This window comes from Thamnophis sirtalis, unplaced genomic scaffold (genome assembly GCF_051295495.1).
Source record: "Thamnophis sirtalis isolate CommonGarterSnake01/CBP01778 unplaced genomic scaffold, rThaSir2_p1.2 scaffold_1, whole genome shotgun sequence".
Classification (NCBI taxonomy): Eukaryota; Metazoa; Chordata; class Lepidosauria; order Squamata; family Natricidae; genus Thamnophis; species Thamnophis sirtalis.
This window is the reverse complement of record NW_028261381.1, coordinates 162,772,565-162,799,470: the sequence shown is the minus strand read 5'-3', so window position 1 is coordinate 162,799,470 and position 26,906 is coordinate 162,772,565. Positions and strand designations below refer to the sequence as shown.

General features: G+C 42.4%; 1 protein-coding gene across 1 annotated transcript in view; it reads left to right on the top strand.

Annotated features, from left to right (window-relative positions):
* Window positions 1-24,091, top strand: part of ELL (elongation factor for RNA polymerase II) — a 59,339-nt gene extending 35,248 nt beyond the window's left edge. Inside the window, exons 5-12 of the mRNA XM_087702246.1 lie at window positions 2,277-2,530; window positions 4,642-4,766; window positions 9,631-9,727; window positions 11,126-11,594; window positions 16,545-16,611; window positions 18,843-19,014; window positions 19,220-19,264; window positions 21,134-24,091. Coding sequence (XP_087558372.1) covers window positions 2,277-2,530; window positions 4,642-4,766; window positions 9,631-9,727; window positions 11,126-11,594; window positions 16,545-16,611; window positions 18,843-19,014; window positions 19,220-19,264; window positions 21,134-21,250 — 1,346 coding nt within the window. The 3' untranslated portion in view covers window positions 21,251-24,091. The remainder of the gene's footprint in view (window positions 1-2,276; window positions 2,531-4,641; window positions 4,767-9,630; window positions 9,728-11,125; window positions 11,595-16,544; window positions 16,612-18,842; window positions 19,015-19,219; window positions 19,265-21,133) is intronic.
* Window positions 24,092-26,906: the final 2,815 nt, after the last annotated feature.

The window sequence follows — 26,906 nt, the reverse complement described above, 5'->3', positions numbered from 1 at the left end:
CAGGATACAGCCCCTGGGCCTTGAGTTTGACACCCTGCACTAGGTGTATCATCTCTGACCTTTGGTGCCTTCTTTTCTTTGAGCCAAGGAGAGAGAGATGTTCCCCAGATCATAACTTGGCCAGTATTTTCCCCACTCATCGTCAGCGAATCTGAACTTAGAAGCTGTAGGGGTTTGTTGGCTGTGGTTGGCAAGATACCCTGACTCATCATTTTCTGAGTCAGTTAGACATTTGAAGCAGACCAAAAGTCAAGCATTCAGGAAGGAAGTGTGGTTTGTTCTTCTGGGAAAAATTCAAGGGGTTTGCTGGAGCAATCCTTATCAGAGAAGCTTGAGGAGGAGGTTGACTTGCTGGTGTATAGGAAACTTAACATGCCTTAAATTAAATCATAAGGTTGGACTGAGAAAATGTCTCCTCTCACGTGAGTGTGCCTTCCTGGATATGATGTGTTTCTCCTGACTTTTTTTTTTACTGTGTTAATTGAAGCTGGCCTCAGTAGAGCTTTTTTTTTTTTTAACCCAAGATGTATCTGGAAATATGTTCTCGTTTTTTCTAAAACAAATGCCTTTTATAAAGCTCCACAATCTAGGATCTGTGCTGAAACTGCCAAATCAAAGACAAACTTTATCTTCATGTCACAATTACCCCGGGGTAACCTTGGGTCAATCATAATACTTTTAGTCCTAGGAAAGAGGCAATGGCAAACCACTTCCAAAATCTTGGCAAGACAATTACAGTCACAGGTGTTATACCACTGACTTGAAGAGAGAGGGGCTGTGAGAGAGAGAAAGAGAGAGATGAGAAAGAGAGAGATGAGAGAGAGAGAAAGAGATGAGAGAAAGAAATAGGAGAGAAGTTCAGAGATGGGAGGCTCCCCTTAATTGGCTATTTGAAGATTGGACAACTACCTATCTAAGAAGTTACAATTTAGATTCCTGTTTCCAATTAAAAGGGGCCCCTTCCAACTCCAGGATTCTGTGATCCTTTGGGATCTGAAGTCTTTGCAGTTGCCTTGAGAGAACTGTAATCTAGCAGATAAGGGAAGGCTAGAGTTAGCCTCCTGCATCTCAGCAGCTTTGCCTAATGGAGGAAAAAAATCTTAAAGCAGGCTTTGTGAAGTGAGGACTTACCCGCATGAAGTAGAAGAACAGACTACACTGTTTACTGCAGTCAGAAAAAGAATAAGTGTCAATAGATTATGACAAATGGAGAGGCTGCATATATGCCAGTGTCTGAATGGGACCAGCAGTCCTGTATTGTATTAATCATAAGAGATGAATGGAACAACGCTGGTTGCTGAATTGACCTTCCTGCTGTGTGTAGCAATCAGAATTACAGCATTTGTGACAGATAGCTGAACTCTGTGGAAGTACTTAGTAATAGAGGGAAGGCCTAAGAGGGCATCACCCAGTAGTGGGTTGCAGGTGGTATGCCCCAGTGCGGGCATATCGGTGCCTGCCCGGAGCACCAGGTACCATTCCGGAACCGTGGTCTGGAGGGCCCACCCGCCCTCTCAAGCTCCTTACCTGTATTTGAGCTCTTCGGCGCTTACGCGCACGGAGCGCATGGTGCTTGCACAACGCTCTGCCAAGCAGCTGGAGCATCGTGGAGGCGTCAGAAGAGGTAATGACACATGCATGTGTTGCGCCTGTGTGCGTGCGTGCTGCGTGCATTCATGTGGGGGGCGCCGAGCCCCGTTGCAACTGTACTGGTTGCAACAGGATCCGGAACCCACCACTAGCATGACCTATAAAGAGTTTTGAAAGGGGTTTATAGCCATAGTGACATTTGCATTAGCCCCAAAAGCAAAATATATATGCTTTTAAGAAAAACTACCTTTGACATGGTTCAGAAACTTCTGCTGACTTGAAACTAGGCCACTTCGAGGATGTGACTCTCATGTTACAACAGCTTCATTGGTTCCTGATCCTTTTCAAGAGATAAAACAAGTGGTTATGACTCACAAAGCCTTTACAGGTTTGGCTGTAACTTACTTACTTTGGAGCTAATCCTTTACATGGCAATAGTTATAAATCTGTTTGTTTGGTTTTTTTTGCTTCATCACCATTCGGATTGACCCCCGAATTTATTATTCAAAGAAAGAATCTCAGACTTAAGAACTGCAGAAGTAACTTAGGTGCTAATAACGGTGCTTTGTTGAGTATGCTGAGTATATGAATATTAATTCCAGGCTCACTTTGCCTGAAAAGAATAAAAACAAAAGGTCCATGCTTCTGTGTTTTCTCTTCTTTCCCCCAACTTCCCCAATCCATAGGAAAGACCGTTAAGATGCGTAAGCCTGCACCAGGGGTTTCCGACACTGTTCCCTCACGGATACGCCCAACACCTGTCAACCTCGCCAGCGCCATCAAGAAGGGCAACAGTGCCGTCTCCCAGAGGCCTTTCAAAGATAGGGTGATGCACTTGCTGGCTCTCAAGCCTTATAAGAAACCAGAGCTCCTCCTTAGGTTGCAAAAAGATGGCCTTTCTCTGCAGGATAAGGATTCCTTGGACAGCCTCTTGCAGCAGGTAAATTGATATTGTCATAAAACACCTTACATGCACTTAATGTCAGATGTTGAAGAAATGATATAATTATCAAGCCCCAAAACGGCAAAAGTCTGGTGTGCCGTCTTGGGCTTGCCGTACATGGCAGAGCGGGGACTCCGGTCGGGAGGGTTTGCTGACACAAGGACTGGACTTAAGAGGGTGTGTGAAAGTTCATGGACTGTGAATCATGACAATCAGCAGGACAGGCGGAGCTGGAAGCAGGCATGCAGATGGAGATGTGGAGAGGCCACGGCTGACATTTCCCGGCATCCGGAAGCCGCTGGAGGGTGGCAGGGTGTTCCAACACTTTAAAATCAGCTGGGTGGCAGCAGCGTGCAGCGCCAACTTAAACCCTAGTTCACTTTGTGCCGAGATTCTAGCCTGCATTAAAATATTTCACGACAAGACCTGTGTGATATACTGTTTTCTGGGGCTGAGAGCTCGGAACAGGACAGTAATCTTCATTGAGGACAACCAGAGGTGGTTCACTAAATGATCTAAATCAGGGGTGTCCAACGTCAGTAACTTGTGGACTTCAATTCCCAGAATTCCATCTGAGAGTTGAAGTCCACAAGTCTTAAAGTCGCCAAGGTTGGACACCCCTGATCTAAATGAAGCGATCCCCGTAGCGAAAGGATACCGCCCTATGCTTGTTCATTGTTGGTTGTTGTTAGATTCTTAACATTGTACTAGATAAGTTAAATAGGGACGCGGTGGCTCAGTGGCTAAGATGCTGAGCTTGTTGATCAGAAAAGTCGGCAGTTCGAATTCCTAGTGCCGTGTAACGGAGTAAGCTCACATTACTTGTCCCAGCTTCTGCCAACCTAGCAGTTCAAAAGCATATTTTTTAAAAATGCAAGTAGAAAAATAGGAACCATCTTTGTTGGGAACGTAACAATGCTCCATGCGTCTTCGGCGTTTAGTCATGCCGGCCACATGACCACGGAGATATCTTTGGTCAGCACTGGCTCTTCGGCTTTGAAATGGAGATGAGCACCGCCCCCTAGAGTTGGTAATAACTAGCACATATGTGCGAGGGAACCTTTACCTTTATATGAGTGATGTTTTAGAAAACATAAGAAATGAGGTAACTTACTTAACTTATGACCAGTAACTTAATGACTGTTCAAAATTATGATAGGCTAGAAAAGGGGGACTTACAATTCAGACCCAAAGTAGTGACACAATCGCACTTTGGGCACTTGGCAGCATAGCCACACTCATGGCCGTATGCTCTGCCCTGTGGTCACATGACCATGTTTTACAATAGTTTTGCTGGCTCTTCCTGTTTTGTGCAAAATTGTACTATAGCAAACCATGGGATCACTTAACAACCATGGTGTTTGCTTAACTTTGACATTCTTTTTATGACCACCCTAAAAAAGGTAGTTAAATTGGATCAGTCACTCATTTTACGACCATAATGGGCAAGTTCCATTACAGTCATAACTTGAGGACTACCTGTAATCGGGAGAAGTGAGACAATACGAGTATATTTATAGCTTCTTTGTTCTTATCAGGGTTGATATTCACTCTATCCCCTTAGTGTAGGAGTGTCCAAATTTAGGAATTTTAAGACTTGTGGACTTCAACTCCCAGAATTCCTCTGCCAGCTGACTGAGGAATTCTGGGAGTTGAAGTCCACAAGTCTTAAAGTTGCCAAGGTTCGGGATACCTGCCTTAGTAGAAGATCATTTAAGGAGCAGAATAAATTACCGAGGGATTTTCCTCAAAATGGGAATCTTGTTGTTAAAAGTTCTTAAAATCGTGTGTTCTTTTGCCAGGCAGACAAGAAACGCAGCATTAGACTGTGATGCTTTTGTTCCTCATTCATGAGAGCTAGAACGTTTTCAGGCTCATAAGCAAAGTTTTTTTTAAAAAAAAAAATGCTGAATCCTGCTCTTAACGGATGGCTTGGCAAAATGCAAAAAAGAGCCCCACCGACGTGTGGTTTTCATGCCGCCCTGGTGCAATTAAGTGCTTGTCTGATGCTTTTAGAGGGTTGCAATTATACTTGGTCTCTCTGGATCCCATCCAGCACGTTTAAACTCCTTCTCTCCCATCCCCCCCTCCCCCCGTCCATCCCACAGGTTGCGAATGTAAATGCCAAAGACAGCACTTGCACCCTGAAAGATTACCTTTACAAAGAAGTGCAGAAGGACTGGCCCGGCTACTCAGAAGGAGACCAGCAGCTGCTGAATAGAATCCTTTTCCGGTAGGAGTCCCAGGGTCTCTTTTCAGAATCGGCACCAATCAGTTGACAGGTTTAACTGTACCTCAGTGTTAGGTGTTAGAATTTGTGGAAGGTTTATTTGTTTATCTGTTTGCACCAAGGACTCAAGGAATGGCTTACAGATCAAAAGAAAAAGCAATATATATAAAAAGGGATCACGGCCAGTCGAAGGAGCAAAACATCCCATCCATAAGCCAAACCAGAGAAATGGAGTTTCCTTTAGTTTAGTTTAGTTTCCTTTATTTGTATGCCGCCCTTTTCCCTGGGGGGACTCAGGGCGGCTCACAATTCAAAAAGTGGGGGGGGGGAGACAAACAGTAGACAATACAACATGTTAAAAAAAGAGCACAACAGTCACACAGTTCGGGTGGGGCTACAATCTTAACCCCAGGCCAGCCGGGACAGCCAGATCTTTAAAGCGGCGCGGAAGGACTGGAGGGTGGTGAGGGTCCGAATCTCCACGGAGAGTTCGTTCCAAAGGGTCGGAGCAGCACGATCACTTTGTTCCAAGGCCTAGGACAAGAGTGACAAACTCAAGGCCCACGGGCTGGATCTGGCCTGCAGGGCTGGCCTGGAAATAGAAAAAGAGTGGCCTGCGGTGGCTCTGGTGGTGAAAACTGCATCCCCCCCCCCCCGTCCCATTTTGACCAGCAGAGTGCTGCAAGAGGCCGTCCAGGCCAAAAATGGGGCACGGGGCAACGGGGCACGGGGCAACTTCAGTGCTGATCCAGCCCTCGAAGAAATATTGGAGAAATACAGTTTGACACCCCTGGCCTAGGAGAGCAACCAGATTTTAGTAGATTTCCTGGACTTCCTAAGGGTGGGAGCTAACATCCCTCTGGAAGGCAGGCATTGCAACAGAATGGATACTTCCTGGGTCCCGTAAGATGACACTCTTTGATCAATAGGATCCAGAATGTACCCACCATGCTTGATTTTACTGGCTGAGCAGAATCAAGAAGTATAATGCTGATGGCAGTCGTCACTCACAGGCGACTTCCTTCTCCCACCCCAGTCATTAATAAGTTTCCTCATTTGGGGTTTGGTTTTGTTTTGTTTCTCGGGATCTGCTTTTGGAGAATATTCTCTGGCAAATACAGACAGAAGGAAGATTGAGATCTCCTGTTGGAGATTGTCAGGAGTTTTCTTATTCCCTATCAGAGTGACAAAAGTGACAAATATTTTTCCCTTTCACAAAGTTAACACCTTAGGGAGGCTCATCTCTGTTCTTGGATCGGGGCAGCTATGGAAGCATATTCTTGAGGGGAGCAATCATTTTAAAAGAGTGGAAGTCACAAAAGCCAAGTTTGCTGTGTCTTTACTCTTGCCGTTGTTTTTGATGGAGTTGTGGGATGGCAACTCCAGATATCACTCTTCGTTGCCCATGCTGGCTTGCTATATTTTACAATGTCTAGAAATGCACAGATTTCCCATCCTAGAGTACATTTGGCCCTTCCTGGAAGCTGCTGATTGCTCTGCTGTGGATTACAACATATATACACTGTTTCCCTGAAAATAAGACCCACCCGGATAATAGGGCCAATTGGGCTTTTGAGTGCATGTGCTAAAATAAGCCCTCTCCCAAAAATAAACCCTTCCTGAAAATATTGCAACATAGCAGCAGCCATGAGGTCACCACACTCGCCACCTCCTGCACCCTAAAAATAATAAGATCTCCCTGAAAATAAGGCCAAGCCCTTATTTCAGGTGTCAAAAAAATAAGATCCTGTCTTATTTTCGGGGAAACACGGTAGTGCTTGCCTTACCACAATTTTTGATGGGTTTTTTTCCTTTTTCTCTGACTTCTGGCAAAAAAAAAATGCCCATTGGATAATGGATTTGCTTTATGACCACTGTTTGCTTAATTCCCACTGCAAAATAGGGCGTGGTAATCCACTTAAAAAGCATAATTTACTATCGTAATTCCAGGCTGAATTACAATTGTAAATCAAGGACTACCTGTAAGGCTTTAGAACAGTATTTCTTGATCTTGGCAGCTTGAAGATGTGTAGACTTCAAGTGGTGGAGTTCCCTAGCCAGCATGCTGGGAATTGAAATTCACAAATCCTCAACTTTGCCAAGGTATAGAAATACCACTTTAAAACCTCAGTTTGAATCTATATTAGCCCAGAATGGAGATTGATGGAGATTAAGCCCAAGAACCTGTTGTTAAACTGTATTTCCTCCTTAACAGATTGTGCTGGTTTAAGAATTCTAGGAATTGTTCCACAGCATTCCTTATTCCTCAAGTCATCTTCATTGTGCTCTGGATCAGTATTTCTCAAGCTCAGCAGCTGGTTGAGAAAGACTACTCCATAACTCTGGGAAAAATAAGCTTAGAAACCTAGGGCTAAAATCGGCATGAAATCTGCAGGATCCTTGGACGTGATAAATTATGATTTTCAGTTTTGGAGAATGGGGGAAATACAGCCCCATTCCTCTTAGGGGCAAGCAAAATGGATCAAAAACAGAATAAGAGAAGTTGAACCAGTTTGCAAAACTTGTCCCTTTGCTTGTCTTGGGACAAAACACAGAATTAAATTGTAATAACTGGAATATACTTTCTGGGCTTCTTTTGGTTCGTTTTTGTTTGCCCAGGCAGCTCCATCCGTTCCAGGCTCTATTTTTAGGTTACTGCTTATCCACAGGCCAAAAAAATAAATACAAGAAGGAAGGGGCATAAAAGTCACCACCTCCTTTTCCCCTGGAGGACTTGAGTTGATGCAACTGTTCCACCCCCATAGCCTGATTCTATACAGTCTGTGTATAATTTGTAATTTTCCATTTAATTATAATGCAGTAGTTGGGTTTCAGTGCCCATCAGTCCCCCTCGTTTGCCAAAGAAAACTCCTGGACGTTCAGATTCTTGTTAAACCAACAGCGTCTCTCCTCCGAGCCAGCTGGGTTTACAAACTGTGGAAACTGTTCAAACAGGACAGGAAAAAGGAAAGAGAGTTCTTGTTTGCCTTAGAAAAGAAAAAAGAAAAAGAAAATGGGGGAAAAATCAAGTGAAAAATACAGCAATCGAAACAGACACATGGGGGAAATTGAGCCATCTCTTGCTAAATTAGCAGTGAGGAAGAGCAGCATTTTAGTGAGTTTCCTATGCACACATGTGCATGCAACGCACACCGGCACACATCCCTGTACAGCACTGGAAGTGGGGAGTTCTCAGAATCTGGCCAGGTGCACACTTACCTTTGTCTCTTTTTTGCAGTTGCTGAAAAAGCCTTTCTATACTTCAGAATGATGGTCTTGGCTGACTTTCTGGTCAGGAAAAACCATCCAGCATTAGGGTAAACAAATATGGCAGCCTAAAATTGAATGTTCACTAGTCAATCCTTGAATGAGTCATCCTTTGAGAGAAAGGTAGTACAGTCTGATATGATCAGAATAAACATTAGTTAGGCTGACCATATTTTTTTTAAATCTCAGTGCTGGATGCGCCCATGATAGCTAAGAAGAGTTTATAGAATGGAATAGGAATACAATACAATTCAATGCATGCTACGCTAGACTACATGACACTACACTATACTATACTGGTCAAGAGTAATAAGGCACACAAGGAATTTGTCTCCAGTGCATACATTCTCAGTGTACACGCAAAACAACGAAGTAATAATAATAATAACAAAGTAATAATATCATAAATAGAAAAATAATTGTAATGGCAAATGAACTCATTCAATAATAAGTCACTATTTTCTTACTTAAACTGATAAACCGATGGACCACAGAAAGGCAAAAAAGCAGTGGGAATGGAAGCAACTTCCTGCCAGCTTCCCCATTGATTTTGTGGGAAGCTGGCAAGGAGCATCAGAAATCACAATCCTGCGACTGTGGGGATTCAATGCCCACAACTTTGTGAGTAAAACTTGGAGCATCGTGGAAATATCAATCCCACAGGAGTAAAGGTCATGGATTTTTACCCTCTCCCTTTAAGTTATCAGATTTTAGGTTGCTTGAGTCAAAAATTGCTGTGGTATAATGTATTGTTTGGAATAACCTGAGGGGACAAGCAGATAAATACAAGAGTTTTGGTCATATAGATAGATAGATTAGATAGATAGATAGAGAGATGATGATAGAGAGATAGATAGATAGAGAGATAGATGATAGATAGATAGATAGATGGTGATAGATAGATAGATGATGATGATAGATAGATAGATAGATAGATAGATAGATAGCAGTTAGACTTATATACCGCTTCATAGGGCTTTCAGCCCTCTCTAAGCGGTTTACAGAGTCAGCATATTGCCCCCAACAATCCGGGTCCTCATTTTACCCACCTCGGAAGGATGGAAGGCTGAGTCAACCCTGAGCCGGTGAGATTTGAACCGCTGAACTGCTGAACTAGCAGTCAGCTGAAGTGGCCTGCAGTACTGCACTCTACCCACTGCGCCACCTCGGCTCACTAGATAGATAGATAGATAGATAGATAGATAGATAGATAGATAGATAGATAGATAGATAGATAGATAGATAGATAGATGATAGATGATAGATAGATAGATAGATAGATAGATAGATAGATAGATAGATAGATAGATAATGATGATGATGATAGATAGATGATGATAGATAGATAGATAGATAGATAGATAGATAGATAGATAGATAGATAGATAGATAGATAGATAGATAGATAGATGATAGACAGACAGACAGACAGACAGACAGACAGATGATAGAATCTGTAACAAATGACTTCCACCATTAAATTGAGGTTTAAAAAATGTTTGGCACTTTGATCCAGAATGTTTTAACTTCGCTCTTGGCTCATTGGCTTTGTTCATTGATGCTTTGCTTGAGAGGCAACGTTGGTCTGTTCTTTTCCCAGGAAACTCTTCCAGCCACAGAATCCCAGCTGCGTCCCTGAGAATTCTGCTCCCAGTCCTCCAAGGGACACCGCACACGTTTCCTCCTCCCCTCCCCAGGTAGGTGGGAAACTCTCACAGCTTACATATTAGATCCAGGATACAAGGCGGATGAACATTTTCAAATTGATCAGACGATTCCAGGGCTTAGTGCGTAGACAAATGCAGTGGGAGGTCTTGCTGTTGTCTTAAAACACATACATACACACACACACACACACCCTTATTCTAGTAAAAATTTCTCTCAGTTGTGCAAAGGGGCTTTCCAAGCCCATGCTGGCTGGTCTTAGTGTGCTGCAACTGTTACCCCATATCTGCCTTCCTCTTAGCTCCCATACTGTCAAAAGGTGGTTTGTAAGCAAGCCTTCGTAACTCTGCTTCTGCTGGTGATTCCTGGCTGCCCACAGGTGAGTTCCAGCTCCTCTCCAGCTGGAGGCCTCAAGGGAGCTACTTATTGGCCCCTCCCTCCTGGGTGGGAAGTAAAGCTGCCCCCTTCCTCAACCACCAAGCTACTCCACCCTTTTTAACGTCAAGAGTCGAATTAAAGGCTTTGCCTCTTATGTTCCATGAGATTTCTTGCTGCTTCTTTGCAGGAGGGATTGGTGGTGGAGGATGACCTTCCCCCACCCACCCCCTAAAAAAAGCAACCATCTCAGGCTCAGTCTTTAGGAAGGTTCTGGAGAGATCTTGAGCAGCCCTGCTCAGAAAAGTTTCCATGACTGACACTGAAAGTCGTCGTGGTCAGGCTAGTAGGATTTCGCTAAAGGGTTGAGCACTTTCATCTAGGAAAGTGTCGCTTTCAACATCCCTGATTGTCCATGGAGATTCTCACTCAGCCAGGTCATGGTTGCCCCAAAGGTGCTTTCCAAAAGGCAACTGGACTTTCTGGGTTTTTTTTTCCCTTTGAAAATGTTTTGCTGTTCTTCCAAGAATCTTCTTCAGTTCTAGTTTTTGTTTCCGTTTCAACATCCCTGTTTTAAATTTATACCCAGTGTTTTTTCAAACACGCCAAATTTAAGACGAATGGCCTTTAACTCACAGAATTCCTTAGCCAGCCAGGATTCTGGAAGTCAAAGTCCACAGACCTTAAAAGTTCCCAAGTTTTGAAAAACCCTGCTTTAAACACATGTACACACAAAAGTATATGCTGACTAGTCCATATGTTACAAACTTGCCCAAGTGCCAAAGGAAAGACATCTGTAGAAAGGCACGTTTGGGCAAGAGAAGTGTATGAACAGAGGGAAAGCACTATAACACCAGAATAGCAATATTATTGGCACTTAACTGGTTTTGGTTTTTGGTTAGGAAAAATCAGTAAAAGGCAAAATGAAGACAAAAGTGGCCTTGCATTGCCCCCTAGTGGCAATAGATAATTATTATTCTCAGATAAGTCCAGTTCTTAACTGGTATACTTTTGAAACAGTGTTTTGATTGCTAATCTTGTTTCTATTTCCTTAGAAGCGATCCCAGCCCCTGGACTTTATTGACCCCCTCGCCAACAAAAAGCCAAGGATCTCTCACTGTGCCCAAAGGACTCAGCCCACTTTCAACGGCAAACTCAACTCTGCCAACGGAAAGGAGACTGCTTTGCCCACAATGGTGGCGGCTAATTCAGTTAGCTCCAGCTCTCTTTTGCCCACTCTGGAGCTACCCAGGCCTCATGACCCGCTTGCCGATGTCAGCAACGATCTGAACCACAACGGCAAAGACTTTGAGATGTCGGAGCCGGCCGAGAGGCGGACAGCAAGCCGGTCGGCCGCAGACCCTGCCCAGATGAGCAAACACAATTGTGCGCCACACTCAAAATCCAGGAAGAAGAAACATAAGGAGCGAGAAAGGAAGGAGGAGCAGCAACAGGTCCACGAGAAGCCAAACTGTGAACTAAAGAAGGGTGGCTCCAAAATGAGCCCCTCGCAAGACAGTGCAGGTGAGGATGGGACCCAGGAAGGGAACGGACAGATTTGGCTGTGTGTCAGATTCAAAGGCAACAAGGGACTTTGTAACACATGGGCTGTACCTCACAAAGACTGGGAAGAATGTTTTTGGAAAACGACTGGCTCCACTTATCAGGAGGCCTTTAAACTAAAATTGAGGGCGGAGGGTGGCCAATCTCCAGGAGCTAATTTCAAGCAAAAAAAACCCTAGAAAACAAGTCAAATAATGAGGTGAGGGATGGCAAGGAAGACAAACTTAAATACCAAATAGGAGACATAGGAAGCCTAGCCAGAGTCAGACATCAAAACCTCAAGTGCCTATATATAAATGCACAAAGTTTGGGGAACAAACAGGGTGAACTGAACTATTTATACATGAAGGTAGATATGATATAGTTGGAATTACAGAAACTTGGTGGGACAAAACCCATGACTGGAACATACTGATAGAAGGATACATGGGAGAGAGCTTTGGTGGCATCTGTCTATAGCTCTTGAAAACAGCTACATCTTCGTCTGTGATCAGACAGCAGCTGTGCAATCCCAGGAAAAGACATGTTTAGCTTAAGGCAGAATGTCCAAACAATATAGATACACAATACCAAGGTATCTACAGTTTGACCCTAAGCAAATATACAGAGGGGAAAGATGGGGAGTATTGGCTCATAAAAAAATAATTGCTGAGTGGCAGCGATCTTGGTTGAGTATAAAGCACTCCAAATTCAGTCCATGGTACCCCAAATAAAAGGAACAGCTAGTGAGAAATATGCTTCTCTAGACATTGAAAAGCTCCTGCAAACCTGTAGAGATGAGAGACAAAGGGAGATAAATCAGTTGACTGGCCAATCGGAAAGTGGTTTGTAGGCTACATACAGAATAGGGATTTGTGATTGGTTATGTTAGTTCTGCTGCCATATGAGCTGTTTCACTTTGTTGGTGTTTGGCTTAAAAGTCCAGCACACAGCAGGCTGAGGATGGCTCTGCTTTCTCAGCGTAAGAATTTTGACCCCCCAGAATCATCCTTTGATAGCCTGAGAAATGAGAAGTTTCAATCCAGGTTCTCTTTTACATCCTGCTAAGCAACTGGAGTAGCTTTGTTCCTTTTTACTGTGAAGCAATCTCAAAAGTTCCCAAATGGACAAACACTCAAGTTGAGTGGATATCGTTTTCGAACTGTTGAGTGCTGCAAAAAAAATATATAAGGAAGGGGGAAAGGTTTGAATCCTGATGTTGAGGAAGATTCTCAGTCCTCCATATTAGGGGTTACCAACCTTGGCCATTTTAAGACTTGTGGACTTTAACTCTCAGGGTTCCTCAGCCACCTTTGCTGGCTGAGGAACTCTGGGAGTTGAAGCCCACAAGTCTTAAATTGGCCAAGGTTGGTGATCCCTGCTCTAGATAGAATTGTCTGGAAGTTGAATCACGGTAACTGGACTTCTTTTCTTTTTTTTTCCATTTGAAACATTTCACTGCTTATGCAAGTAGCTTCTTCAATTTGATCGAGTTCGTTAAGGGACCCTATAAAAGTTCCCCAGGGTGGTTTCATTTCTTACCTAATCTGAACAGGCTCGTTAGGTGAGTAAGCAGAGAGTTGTTGAAAATCCTGTGGAAAAGTCTCCTATAACAATTTCACAATAGATCTCAGATGGAATAAAAAACTTGTTCTTTTTTTTTTTATTTTAAAAAATATCCAAGATATGGATATCCATTGTTGTAGCATGGAGTAATCTTGGCCTTTTATACAGTCTCTAATGGGATGTGGTGGCCCAGTAGCTAAGACACTGAGCTTGTTGATCAGAAAGGTTGGCAGTTCAGTGGTTCGAATCCCTAGTGCCACGTAACAGAGTGAGCTCCCTTACATATCCCAGTGTTTGCCAACCTAGCAGTTCGAAAGCACGTAAAAAATGCAAGTAGAAAAATAGGGATCACTTTGGGTGAGAAGATAACAGCATTCCTTGCCCCTTTGGCATATAGTCATGCCGGCCACATGACCACAGAGACGTCTTCGGACAGCGCTGACTCTTCGGCTTTGAAATGGAGATGAGCACCGCCCCCTACAGCTGGGAACAACTAGCACAGATGTGCAAGGGGAATCTTTACCTTTACCTTACAGTCTATAACCAGATTACCTTTCAGTGTTAAATCTTCAATTTTATTCCTAAAAGTGACCATGTTTTTATGGACCAACCTCTCACTTTGGATCCACAAAAGACAAACAGTATTATAAATAGTCTTAACTACTAGTTGTTATGTTTAATTTTAATATTATGAAGTTGCTTTATGCTGGAATGGCATATCTATTTGAATACGGGGCTTTATAACAGCTTCTGATTCCTCCAGGGATAGCCGTTACTGCTGAGTTATTCTAGCAAATGTGATAAAAACTGGGATATCTTGTGCTCCAGGAACAAATGGAATAAATGTTAATCCCTTGTTATCTTAAACTATTGTAAACTACTGCCTGGAGTTGTGATCAGCCTTCCTAACCCTTAATTATATTGTTGTTGTTGTTGTTGTTGTTATACAATTGTATCACAGCGGCCAGTTGTTTCACTGGATTTGGCATTGGTTACTAGTCGGGCCCCACCCAGGGGCCTAGGACGTCGTAACGTATTTTCATAATATGCGTGCAGATCCAAGCAGTGCGGCTTTTTGCATTTGACTGATGATGATTTTGTCAATTTTTAACTGTTTTAAATGTAATTCCAGTGCTTTTGGAATAGCACCCAGTGTGCCAATTACCACTGGAATTACCACTGCTGGTTTGTGCCATAGTCGTCGAATTTCAATTTTTAAGTCCTGGTATTTTGCAATTTTTTCATGTTCCTTCTCGGCGACCCTGCTATCACCTGGTATTGTGATGTCTATGATTGTAACCTTATTTTTCTCAACCAGTGTGATGTCTGGTGTATTATGCGCCAGTATTTTTTCTGTTTGTATGCGAAAATCCCACAAGATCTTGACCATCTGTTTTTCGGTGACTTTTTCAGGCTGATGTTCCCACCAGTTTGTTGCTGTTTTAATATTATAATTTTTGCACAAATTCCAATGGATCATTTGTGCTACTGAATTGTGCCGCAATTTATAATCAGTCTGCGCGATTTTTTTACAGCAGCTGAGTATGTGATCAACAGTTTCATCAGCTTCTTTGCAAAGTCTGCATTTGGCATCATCAGAGGATTTTTCGATTTTGGCCTTAATGGCATTTGTGCGGATAACTTGTTCTTGCGCAGCCAGGATTAGTGACTCTGTTTCTTTCTTTAATGTACCTGTTGTTAACCATAACCAAGTTTGTTCACTGTCCACTTTATCTTTTATTTTTTCCAGAAATTGGCCATGCAGTGCTTTGTTCTGCCAACTCTCCATTCTTGATTTTATCACATCTTTTCTGTATTCTTGTTTCGTCTGTTGGGCCTTCAGTAGATTTTTGTTCTTTACTTCGATTAATAGATGTTCTTGACTTTCTTTTAAATAATCAGCCAGTGCATGTTTTTCTTCTTCAACTGTTTGCTTCACTTGTAATAGTCCTCTGCCACCTGATTTTCGGGGCAGGTATAGTCTATCAGTATCACCACGTGGATGTAAACTGTAGTGCATTGTCATTAGTTTCCTGGTTTTTCGGTCCAAAATGTCCAAATCAGCTTGTGTCCAGTTAACTATACCAGCTGTGTATCTTATAACTGGTATTGCCCAGGTATTTATGGCCTTGATTGTATTTCCACCATTCAATTTAGATTTCAAAATTTTCCTAACTCTGTTGGTGTACTCTCCCCTGACAATAGTTTTTACTTCTCCATGTTTGATGTTATCCAACTGCAGAATGCCTAAATATTTGTAGGCTTCATTTTCATTGCATTTAATTGGTTGGCCATTGGGCATTTCAATTCCCTCACATGTAGTGATTTTGCCCCTTTTTATGGATACAGTGGCACATTTTTCCATGCCAAACTGCATTGAAATATCGGTGCTGAATATTCGGACTGTGTTTCTCAGTGATTGGATTTCTATTTCTGACTTTCCATAGAGTTTCAAATCATCCATATATAATAAATGAGAAATTTTTTCAGCTTCTTTGGATGTTTGGTAGCCTAATTTCATTTTTTAAAAGATTACTGATAGTGGAATCATCGAGATGATGAAGAGAAGAGGTGAAAGTGAACCACCCTGGAAAATTCCTCGCTTGATATTAACCATTCCGTAGTTCTCATTCCCTACTGCTATATTGTTGTTGTTGTTGTTGTTGTTGTTAATAATAATAATATATAATTATATTTTGTTAAATAATATTATTATTATTGTTATTATTATTAGTTCCATGTCTGAACTAAAAATGGAATTTAGAGTGAATGCTCACTCAGGATTCCGTAGGTCAGGAGTGTCCAACCTTGGCAACTTTAAGACTTGTGGACTTCAACTCCTAGAATCCTTGAACCAGCTTAGCTGGCTGGGAAATTCTGGGAATTGAAGTCCACAGGTCTTAAAAGTTGCCAAAGTTAGACACCCCCATTCAAGGCAGTACTTATACTAAACTTCCCCCCCTTTTTAATGATTTGTGAGTATCTAAATTATTTTCACAATATCCCTGAATAATCACCGAATAGCATTCAAAAGTAGCCCTATCCAGTATGGCAGCCCACTTGCTAGCCATCCTGAGCTCTGTTTTTTCAAATTCTCACCCTTGCATGAACAGATACTTCTTGTTGATCCACAAACATTTGTATCCACATTTATTTGCAATTATTAGCAGTATTTTTTTCCCAAGGGGTACTATTTTAGGGTTAGGGTTAGAATCCCAGTCTTCATGAATTTCTGTCAAATTTGCACACACCCTGTCATTAAACCTTGGGAAGCCGTTTTAAAACTTTTGAGGGTGATTTTTAAAGCCTTGGTCTGAGAATGTCAACAGCCCCGTGACTCCCTTCCTTCCTTCCTCTTTTTTCCAGGTTTAAACAGGACATGCAACAGCTCCAGTGTTCCATCTTCTACTTCAGGCAGGCCAGACTACTTGCTGTAAGTGTGGAAGGAGCCTCGTAAGCAGCAAAAGTATTTTTCAGCATGCAGAGAGAGAGACCTGAAAAAAAAAGATAGGGCTGCTTTCATCACAAGCCATGAGCTGCCGCGCTTGAACAAATTCAGAAATATCTCTTCCAATGATTATTGAAGCAGGGGGAAGGAAGTCTTTGACTTAAAATAGTTCGTTTAGCAACCATTGGAAGTTGCAGTGGCACTGAAAAAAGTGACTTGTGATCAGTCATTGCACACAACCGTTTCAGAGTCCCTTGTGGTCACATGATCAAAATTCAGGTGCTTGGCAACTAGCATGTACTGTATGTACAACTTGCAGCATTCCAAGTCATGTGATCACCATTTGCAACCTTCACAGATAGTTTTCCACAAGCAGAGTTAGTGAAGGAAGCCAGATGCACTTAACAGCTGCAGGTTGATTTAACAACAGTGATTTCCTTAACAGCCATGCAAAAAAAAGTTATAAAATTGGGCACTTCTTGCTTAGCAGGGGACAATCTGGTTTAATTTCAGTTGTAAGTTGAGGACTTCTTGTACAGCCAACAAAATTTGGTTTAGGATTTTCCTTCATAAAGGAGCTAGCCCCAATGTACCAGCAATAGATAGATGGATGTTTTATTGTTAATTGCTTGTGGCTAGTTTACTTTTTATTTATTTGTTTGCTTATTTCCCATCTTTAGTATTTTGACAAATAACTCAAAAGGGGCAAATATATCCAGCACATGCTCCTCTATTTTCCCCACAGCAACAACTCTGTTAGGTGGGTTGGGCTAAGAGAGGGCGACTGGCCCAAAGTCACTCAGGTGGCTTTCATGCCTAAGGTGGGACTTGAACTCACAGTCTCTTGCTTTCGAGCCCTGGTGCCTTAACCATTAACCCAAACTGGCTCTCTTTGGCCCTAGTCAACAGTTGTCATTGATCAACCCACCTTGCTGTACATTTTCATTATATTTATTTAAACTGTTCTTTTAATGGCCACCAGCATAGCAGCAAATATTATGTGCAGATGGCATTAGGTGGAGAATTGCTATACTTCTTTTTGTTTGTCTTCAACAATCTTCTTGTTGGTTAATCCTCAAATATTACGCACCTGAATGCAGCTGCACCATCTGTTTGGCTAACAATAGCTTAATAGTTACTGTCAAGTTCTTCCAGTCATTAGTCATTCCTTATCCTTCGAGAAATTATTTTCATTGTTCTTTTGGGCCTAATATCATACCAGCCATCCTCACCATGAAGCTCTGGATGGGCTGCATTGTTCCATAGACCAAATACTCTGGGACAGAGATCTCCAACTTTTAAGGCTTGTAGACTTCCAACTCCTAGAATTCCCCAGCCAGCTTTGCTTTAAATTCTGGGAGTTTTAAGTCCACAAGTTTTAAAAGTTGCCAAGGTTGGAGACCTCTAGGAAAGTAGCAGGCTGAGGAAGGGCACTATCAATAATGGTCATCCATTACCCTGGGTGTGGAAGGCTTAGGCTTATAAAAGAAAGTGAAATGCAAATGCTACCTACTGGTAGTCCTTGAGATATAACCAGTGGTGTGATTCAAATAATTTAACAACCAGTTCTCTGCTCTAATGACCGACTGGGTGGGTGTGGACGTGGTCAGGGGGTGTGACAGGCAGCACTCGGCTTCCTGCACCACCTGGGAGCAAAAATGGGCCATGAGGGGGCTGCGCCACACTCCCTCGTGCCCTGTTTTGGGCCCAGTAGGCCTCCCTGCACTTACCTGGGAGCCAAAATGGGACCCATGGGGACTTATGGAAGGGGTGGGGAAGGAAGGGGTGGGGCGAGTCAGCAATTTAACAACCAGTTCTTCCGAACTGGCTGAATCCCACCACTGCACATAACCATTCATTTAGTGACAGTTTAAAGTTACAACCTACCTGAAAAAGGGAAGATATGACCCAGTTCCAGCCATTTCTAGGTCATTTGCCCCATCCTGCAGTCACATGACTGTATTTTATGGAACTCAGTTCAGGTTTTTGACAAAACTCTGCCCATAGCAAACTGGTTTGTTGTACAATCACCACGTTCATTTAACCACCACAAAAAGTCCCAAGATCCGGTTGTCCCATGACTGATCCCATTTACGACAATCATGACTTACTTACAACCCTTATGGGCATCCTCCATTATCGTCGTAACTTGAGGGACTAACCTGTAATTGTTTCCTTTGGGATTCTTTCATTTTTCACTCTTATTGCTGCTCCAGAAAATACGGTGCCATCTCTTCCTCGGAGCAACGTCAGAGCTACAAGAATGATTTCAACGCGGAGTACGGCGAGTATCGTGACCTGCATGCTCGTATTGAGCGGATAACTCGACGGTTCATGGAGCTGGATTCAGAACTAAAGCAGCTTTCTCAGGGCTCGGAAGAATACAAGGTGGGGAGCTCAGGGGGCTGGCTTGGGCCTGCAACTTCAGCAGCTGGCCTCTCTGGGCAATTGAAGAAGATAGAGAGGAAACTAAAGTATCTTGGCTGTAAGCTAAAGCAACCTCTTCAACCCACAGATTGCCTTTGCAGAAGGAAATCTGCAGGAAAGGTTTTAAAAATAATTTTAATGCGTGGCATGTGTCATTCTTTTGCAGACTATCCATGATCAGATCTTGCAAGAATACCGAAAAATTAAAAAGGTAAGTCACTGAGTTTCTTGTTCATAATCAAATGCTTTTGAGATAGAGAGGTACAGAGAAGAAAAACCCTAATTTTTCTCACTTGAGAAAAAAATGGCTTGATTAAGAAGCAGCTTGGCTGAAGAAAACAGGGATTAAACTGGCCTTCCTGTACTTGATTCCTTGCACAATTGCAGGCCCCTCTGGTGCCAGGGCCATTTGATTCCTGGATCTTGTTCTCCAGCACATCTGGGGGAGAGCACCAGGTTAAAAAAGGCTTCAGTTAGACAGGCTGCAAGGGGATGCAGTCGCTAAGATGCTGAGCTTGTCGATCAGAAAGGCTGGCGGTGCGAATCCCTAGTGCCGCATAAGGAAGTGAGCTCCTGTTACTTCTCCCAGCTTCTGCCAACCTAGCAGTTCGAAAGCATGTAAAAATGCAAGTAGAAAAAGAGGAACCACCTTTGGTGGAAAGGTAACAACATTCTGTGCGCCTTCAGCATTGAGTTATACCGGCCACATGACCATGGAGATGTCTTTGAACAGCGCTGCCTCTTTGGCTTTGAAACGGAGATGAGCACCGCCTCCTAGAGTCGGGAATGGCTAGCACATATGTGTGAGCGGAACCTTTACCTTTACTAAGGAAAAGGAGTCTGGCAATAGCTATTGCTAGGAGGCGGTGCTCATCTCCGTTTCAAAGCCAAAGAGGCAGCGCTGTCCAAAGACATCTCCATGGTCATGTGGCCGGTATAACTCAATGCTGAAGGCGCACAGAACGTTGTTACCTTTCCACCAAAGGTGGTTCCTCTTTTTCTACTTGCATTTTAAAATTTGAAATCCCTTTTTTAAAAGCCATTTTAAAAAAAATTATAGGTGGGGTAGAATGAATGAACCGGAACCCCAAATTCTTCTGCCTTTTATTTGAATTTGACAGTCTACCAAATGTATATTGCAGCTGTCCAATAAACTACTAGTTTATTAAATATGATAATTTAACTCACAGTAAGCATTGCCTGTTGCAAAATTGAAGTCGGTCAGACGATAGAAACAAGCCAGAAGCAGTCCTTTTTTTTTTTTTTTGCTATCAGATGTCAGCATCTGCTCACTTTCCTTCCTTCCTTCTGTTTTGTTATCTAGAACTCTTAACTGAAGTTGGACAGGAAGTTATTTGCCTGGTATTTTTATCCTAACTGAAGGCACTACTACCTCTATTTTTTTTTAATCCTGACTTTTGTGTGGTGTTATGTTGGGGACTTTATTATTTTGATACATACAGATCTCTTGATTTACCTACCACTGGTCAATCCTTTGAATTTATGACAGACTTATCTTGGGGCTGCTTATGACCCCATTGAAAGTTTCAAAGGTCGGGAGGGGGGCGTGGTCACGTGACTGGGCGCTTAGCAACAGGGTCACATTTACGACCGTTTGCAGCAGTTCCACAGTCCCGTGATTCCATTTTATGAGGGTTTCGTTCAATAACGGCACTTCTTGTTTTCTGCAAAACTGCACCCATACCAAACCAATGGTTTGCTTAAGGACTGGGGGTTTGCTTAGTGGCCGCCATTAAAAAAGGATCATAAAGTGGGGTTGTACGTGTGATCGATTCACGATCATCATGACTTAATAATCAGGGTGGGCAGACTCCATTACCGTCATAAGTTGAGTATCTATAACTCAAGGTGACGCACATACATAGTATTGTTTCTTCCTCCAATAAGCCAATGGAGTAGGATGAGCTGAGAAAGTGGCCCAAAATCACCCAACCGGCTTTCACACCTAAGACAGGACTAGAACTCGCAGCCTCCTGGTTTCTAACCTGGTGCCTTAACCACTAGACCAAATTCCCTTCTATAGTCAACCTTGTTCTCTTTCTTTTTTTCTCCCTTGCAGACTAATCCAAATTACAGCCAGGAAAAAAACCGCTGTGAATATCTCCACAACAAACTGGCCCATATCAAAAAACTCATAGCTGAATACGACCAACAGCAGATTCAGTCTTGGCATTGAGCCTGGGGGCTGAGTGAGACACCCAGATGGACGTCAACCTGTGAACAAGTCCCACAGCGAGGGAAAAGTCACTCTCAGCTTCCTGGGCTCAGTGACTCCAGGATTTAATCCCCGTCAGAAGTCCATCACTGTACTGTACACACCCAGGAACCAATGTGGCTTAATCTCAGCATTTTAAACTCTGTCTCTTCCCAGATATTAAAAAAAAACCCAGTTAAAGAAAGGAAAGTTTGCTTATTCTTAGATGCCAGCAAATGAACCTTCCTCCCTAAAAATTGACTGTTCTTATTCTCCCCACACACCTTCCACTGCAGGTTCAGTTTTAGAGTCGGAAACAAAGATTGTCTGAGCTCTGTTGCAAATTCTACCAGCTGGAGGGGGAAAAGCTCATATTCCTGGGGTGGGAGGGAACAACTCCATATACAAACCTGTCTGTCCACTGTCCATTAAATTCTTGCATAACTCACTGCTTTCTTGTTTGTATTTCCGCAATTTCCCCGCTTTCCTTCCTGGCTAGGGTTTAGTGAGCCGATCAGGAGCCAGATGCTGCTTTAATGTCCCTAGCATGGCTGGCCATTGTCAGAGAAGTTTGTTCAACTTTCCTGCCTTCTCCATGCAGCAGCTTAGTTTTATGAATTTCCGACTGCCCAGACAGAATCTGTATCTGGGCATTCATTTTAAAAGAGGGGGATCTTAAGAATGAGGATCCCCTGTTTCTGTGATCAAGATGAAGAGTCTTGTTTCACTGGGAATGAACCTCAGACCTTTCTGTGGTCTTATTTGGTGGGACCTTTAATCCTCCCCTTGTGGGTCTGAGCTCCCATTTTTTTTAACTGAACTTCTCCAAAGGGAACAGCACAATATCAAAGGTCCTACTAGAGAGGGTGCTTTGTTTCTGAAGAATATATCCAATTTGGTTTTCTTTCTCTGTTTGATTCCTTTCCCCCTCCCTCCCCCTCCCAAAAAACCCCCAAGAGTTCAGGCAGAGGATTAAAAAGCACAATTCTGCATCTGCCTCCTTTTTCTCCCCCACCCCCCACTTTCTAATTTTTGTCGGTGTGATTTTCCTCTTCTACATCTGCTGGAATTAAAAGTGGGGGAAGGTATGAAGAAAATTTTTGGCTTTGAACAGTTTTTGTGAAATGGGCTGTCCAGACCCTCCTGGTAAGAGTTTTGAATTCAAAGCATCTCTCAGTTCAAGTTTGAGACAGATGTTTTGACCTTGTGACGGGGCCGTTCCCCAGAATAGATGGAGCAAAAGTGTTTCGAATTCAAAATGTTTTCCTTGCTTCCCCACCCCACCCCCGCCCCCCAAGATAGAAATGGTGTCCAGCCTGAGGTTGCCACTCTTCCTCCTGATCTTTTCGCTCCAGTTAAATCACCCAGAATTTTAAAAAGCAGCTTTTGTTTGCAGTTTTTCCGCTCTTGACAATTTTTGCGGTATGGTCTGGCAGAGACGCGAGGGTTATTTGCCAAACACTTAAGATAAGGCTGGCTTAGGATAAGATTGGGAGCTCTCTTATCTCCTGCTTGTTTGTAAACAGAAATATATTTCTTGTGCTGTCCACTCTTGAGCAGGGGCCGTGGAGAGGAGATTATTTTCAAAGCAGAGATGCTAAACACGACAGTAACGGAGCAGATGGGACTGGATGAACCCAGGTCTAGGCATATTACTCAGGCATTCGCTTCCATTTTCTTCCGCTGCACTTTTGGGGTTAGATTGAAATACAAGCATTTTAGCTTCCGAGGACTTTCCCAAACGCCAGTGGGACCTGGCCTGAAACCGAAGTCAAATACTCCTGTTATAAGAGCTTTAAGACTTCACATCCCGCTCTTAATTTTTGCAGTTGTGACTTACACAGGAGGAGGGGGTGTGTGTTCAGCTGGCAATTTGTGTGTTGTCATGAGGTGCCATTTCCTGTGAAACAATGGTGATCAGTTTATGAGGCATTGGCCATGGCGGGAGGGGAGCCGCAGTGTTGGTATCCTATACAGGACTGAGACTTCAGTCTTGTGTGCTCCGTGTCTGTCTTCCCATTCGTCGGCACTTGCAACTTCTGACAATCCTAAATCCAAGCCTTAGCCATTCTAGGTCTGGGCCACCATTGAGGAAGCATCATAGCAACGTTACAAGGGAATCCGGTTTATGACCAAAAAAAGAGCATTTGGGTCTGTTTCCTAATTTCCTTGAAAGCTCTTAATGGAGGTAAGGGGCATAGGGCAAAACACCATCTAAATTCCCTTAACTAAGGAACGGTGTGAAACAGAAGGGCTGTAAGTTGACTGTTCTCTCTTTAATCTTTTTTTTTGGGGGGGGGGATCTTGCAGAGTTGGGAGGGAGGGAGGGAGGGGGACAAATATTTTTGGAGGGAAATTATTAAAAGAGAGGGATCTCAGTTCTTTATATGAATAATCTGCTCAATATAATATTTTTGCAAATCAGAGTTGGATACAAAGATGTATTGTGTACATTACACAAGTGTGTGTATATAAAATAAAATAAAATATATATTCTGGAACTTTCTAGAATTTGGAACAGATATTTAATGACTATCCAAAAGAGGGAAAGTACTGTGAGGTTCTGCTTTGCTGTTTCATTCTGAGACTGTTTAAACGAGCATAGGTGTTTTTTTTTTGTTTTTAATTTTAAAGGTATGTCATCTGCTTTATTTCCATCTTAGCAGTTTATAAATCTCCAGGCAAATATTTCTGCAGGGGGAGGGGGAACTTTGTACAAAAACCCTCCCCTCGAGCCTATTTGAATATGATTTAATTTATTCATAACATGTGTTTTTGTAATACTTGTACAATGACAAATAAAAAGATACTTTGAGCCATTAAGCTGTTTACAAAAGAATTAAAAAAAACAACAGTTTTTTCACGCTGCCAAAATGATACTGTTTAAAATGGCATTTCGGTCTTTTTCTTTTTTCTTTTTATCTTTTAGAGGGAAAAAAAACGGTGGTGGGGACAGATTCATGCACCCAGAGGGAGAAATAAAATACAAAGCTGAATACTGATTTTTATTATTTTCGCAGCACATAATAAAATCCTTGTATTGGAAATGCATGCAGGCTTTTTTTGACATCTTGTGTCTCAGTGTCCCAGGCATTGTGACCGTTTCAAAGTGCTGAACGTGAATTTTGAGAGAATCTCTGGCTTGGGGATTTCTGTGATCTGAGGGGACCTAGAAGTGAATATGGTGAGTAGAGATCTATCCCATCTACATTAAAGAGGTCCATGTTATGTAGATCAGGGGCCTCCAATCTTGGCAACTTTAAGACTTGTGGACTTCAAGTCCTAGAATTCCTCAGCGCTGGCTGAGGAATTCTGGGAGTTGAAGTCCACAAGCCTTAAAAGTTGCCACGATTGGAGACCCCTGGTGTAGATGGACACTTTCCACTTTTCCCGCCTAACAACTGTTAGGAGTAGATTGGGCCAACAAGAGAATGACTGACAGATTCAACCAGCATTCTTCTCAGAAATGGATTTTTTGCCTATTCGTCACTACTTTAGAAAAATCTGAGGTATTTATTTTTTTAAATCAAAAGAGTAACATAACGCCTAATGGCAACTTAGCATACAGGTAGTCCTTGACTTAAAACCATTCATTTTTCTAATTTCAAAGTTACAACACTGGAGAAAATAACTATGCTGCCCTGGCACTCAGTGACTGCCGCATCACCCTTATACAGGTAGTCTTTGACTTAACTGTTAGGAAAGCGAGTACTGTTGGGAGAGCGAGTACGTTCAGCGAAGCGTTGTGAGAGTTGTGTTGGAGAACACACAAACCAGCATACAGAGACACTGCAGTTTAAATAGGCTTTTACGTTCGTGGAAATAGAGGTATCAGAGTCCATCAAACAGTCCAAGTCATACATGGATAAGACAGTCATCAATGTCTTTCAGTTAAGAGATAATCCAAATAACAGTCCAGTATCATATAATCAGTCCGGTACACAAAGTTTGCTAACAGTTGCAAAACTTACAATAGCTCACGGCATTTTCTAACAGCCAGCTTCCAAAAACACTCAGATCAGATCAGCCCAGCATCTAATGAAACAGAGAACTAACAGTCATTCTGGCTCCCTCTTATGGCTGATTTAGGAAAACAGCAACCAATCACATTTTACAGTATGATTTAAAGAAACAGGTATAACATTGTTACATGATTTATATATTGCCAACCCAACCATTAGATTATATTCCTAACATTAACAACAGTTCATGTAGTTGTAGATTAACAAAACCACAGAAATTTTGGGCTCAATTATGGCCGTGTCATGGACTAATCACATGGTCAAAATTTGGGGGGTTGGCAATTGGCCTGTATGATGATTGCAGCATCTTGAAGTCATATGATCCACCTTTCCCAGTTGGCTTCCAAGGAGTAGTCAATGGGAGAAGCTGGATTTGCTTAACAGCTGCATGATTCATTTAGCGACTGCAATAATGCGCTTAACAGCCACAGTGAGAAAGGTCGTAAAATCAGGCATGACTCCCTTCACCACCACTTGCTTATCAACAGAAACTCCGGTCCCAATTGTGATGCTAATTTCTACACTCTCTCAACTTGCTGCAACAATTACAGATAGTCCTCAACTACTAACTGCAAGGATTCACTTAACAAAGTCGTAAAACGGTGCAAAACTCCCTTAGCAAATTTCTCACTTAGCAACATAATATCTGCGCTCAATTGTGGTTTCTTTAATGGGGAAAAAAATGCCCATGCATTTTCACTATGCCATGCCACAAATGTGATTGCTAATCATCCTGAAATTCACATTTTAAAATATATCTTGGTAGGTACATTCAGATTTAAAGCAGTTCTACAAAATTTGGAGGAGCATGGGCTCCCAGGATAAATACTGCTTCAGTATTTTCACATTAGACCAGAAAGTGCCACGTCAGTTGCCTTGAAATGGAGAATCAAAGCAAATATTCATGCTTTGTTTATCTCTGCTCTGTTCATCCCATTCAAAATATAACAACCAAATTGGGATGTACCCTCTGCTTGAGCACTCCAAAACCCAAGAGTAGTTTAGAACCCCTTGACTTAACTAGTTCCTCTTAACAACTATTAAAAGTGTTGTTTTTCCCAACTGGTATCTTTTATTCCTGTAATTTAAGACCATTACTTCCACCTTCTGAATGCTTCCTGATTAATTAAATTAATATACCCCCTTGCATTTGGCGAACATGCCGTGGATTTATTCTGTGGGACTGCCACTCAAGGCCTTGTAAACTTGCAATTTTATTTTCCCCTTTAGTCCTGTTTTTCCTCAAGGCAAAACTCCGTTTCCTCTCCCTTTTAAAACCTAATTTCTGGTTGCCTTTTTCACATGGGGGCTCCCTCAAAGTTTGTGGGTGAACACAGTCCTGTCCTCAGGATTTAGCCAATCCAGAATAAAGTGGAGCTTCTCTGTTTTATGGTTGGGACATCAGGCTTCCTGTAGGGCACACCTGACCCATTCGGCTTGCAATCAAGAATCTGGATGTTCTTTCCAGACCTGTTCAGATCAAGTCAGAAGGTCTTCTATTTTATCCATCTGAAGAAAAGTTTCCCTTAAATGAAGTGCTTTGCATTTATCGTGACTGGATTTCCACCAGTAAGTTAGAAGATTTAAATGACTGCCCAAAATGCACGTGATTGCAG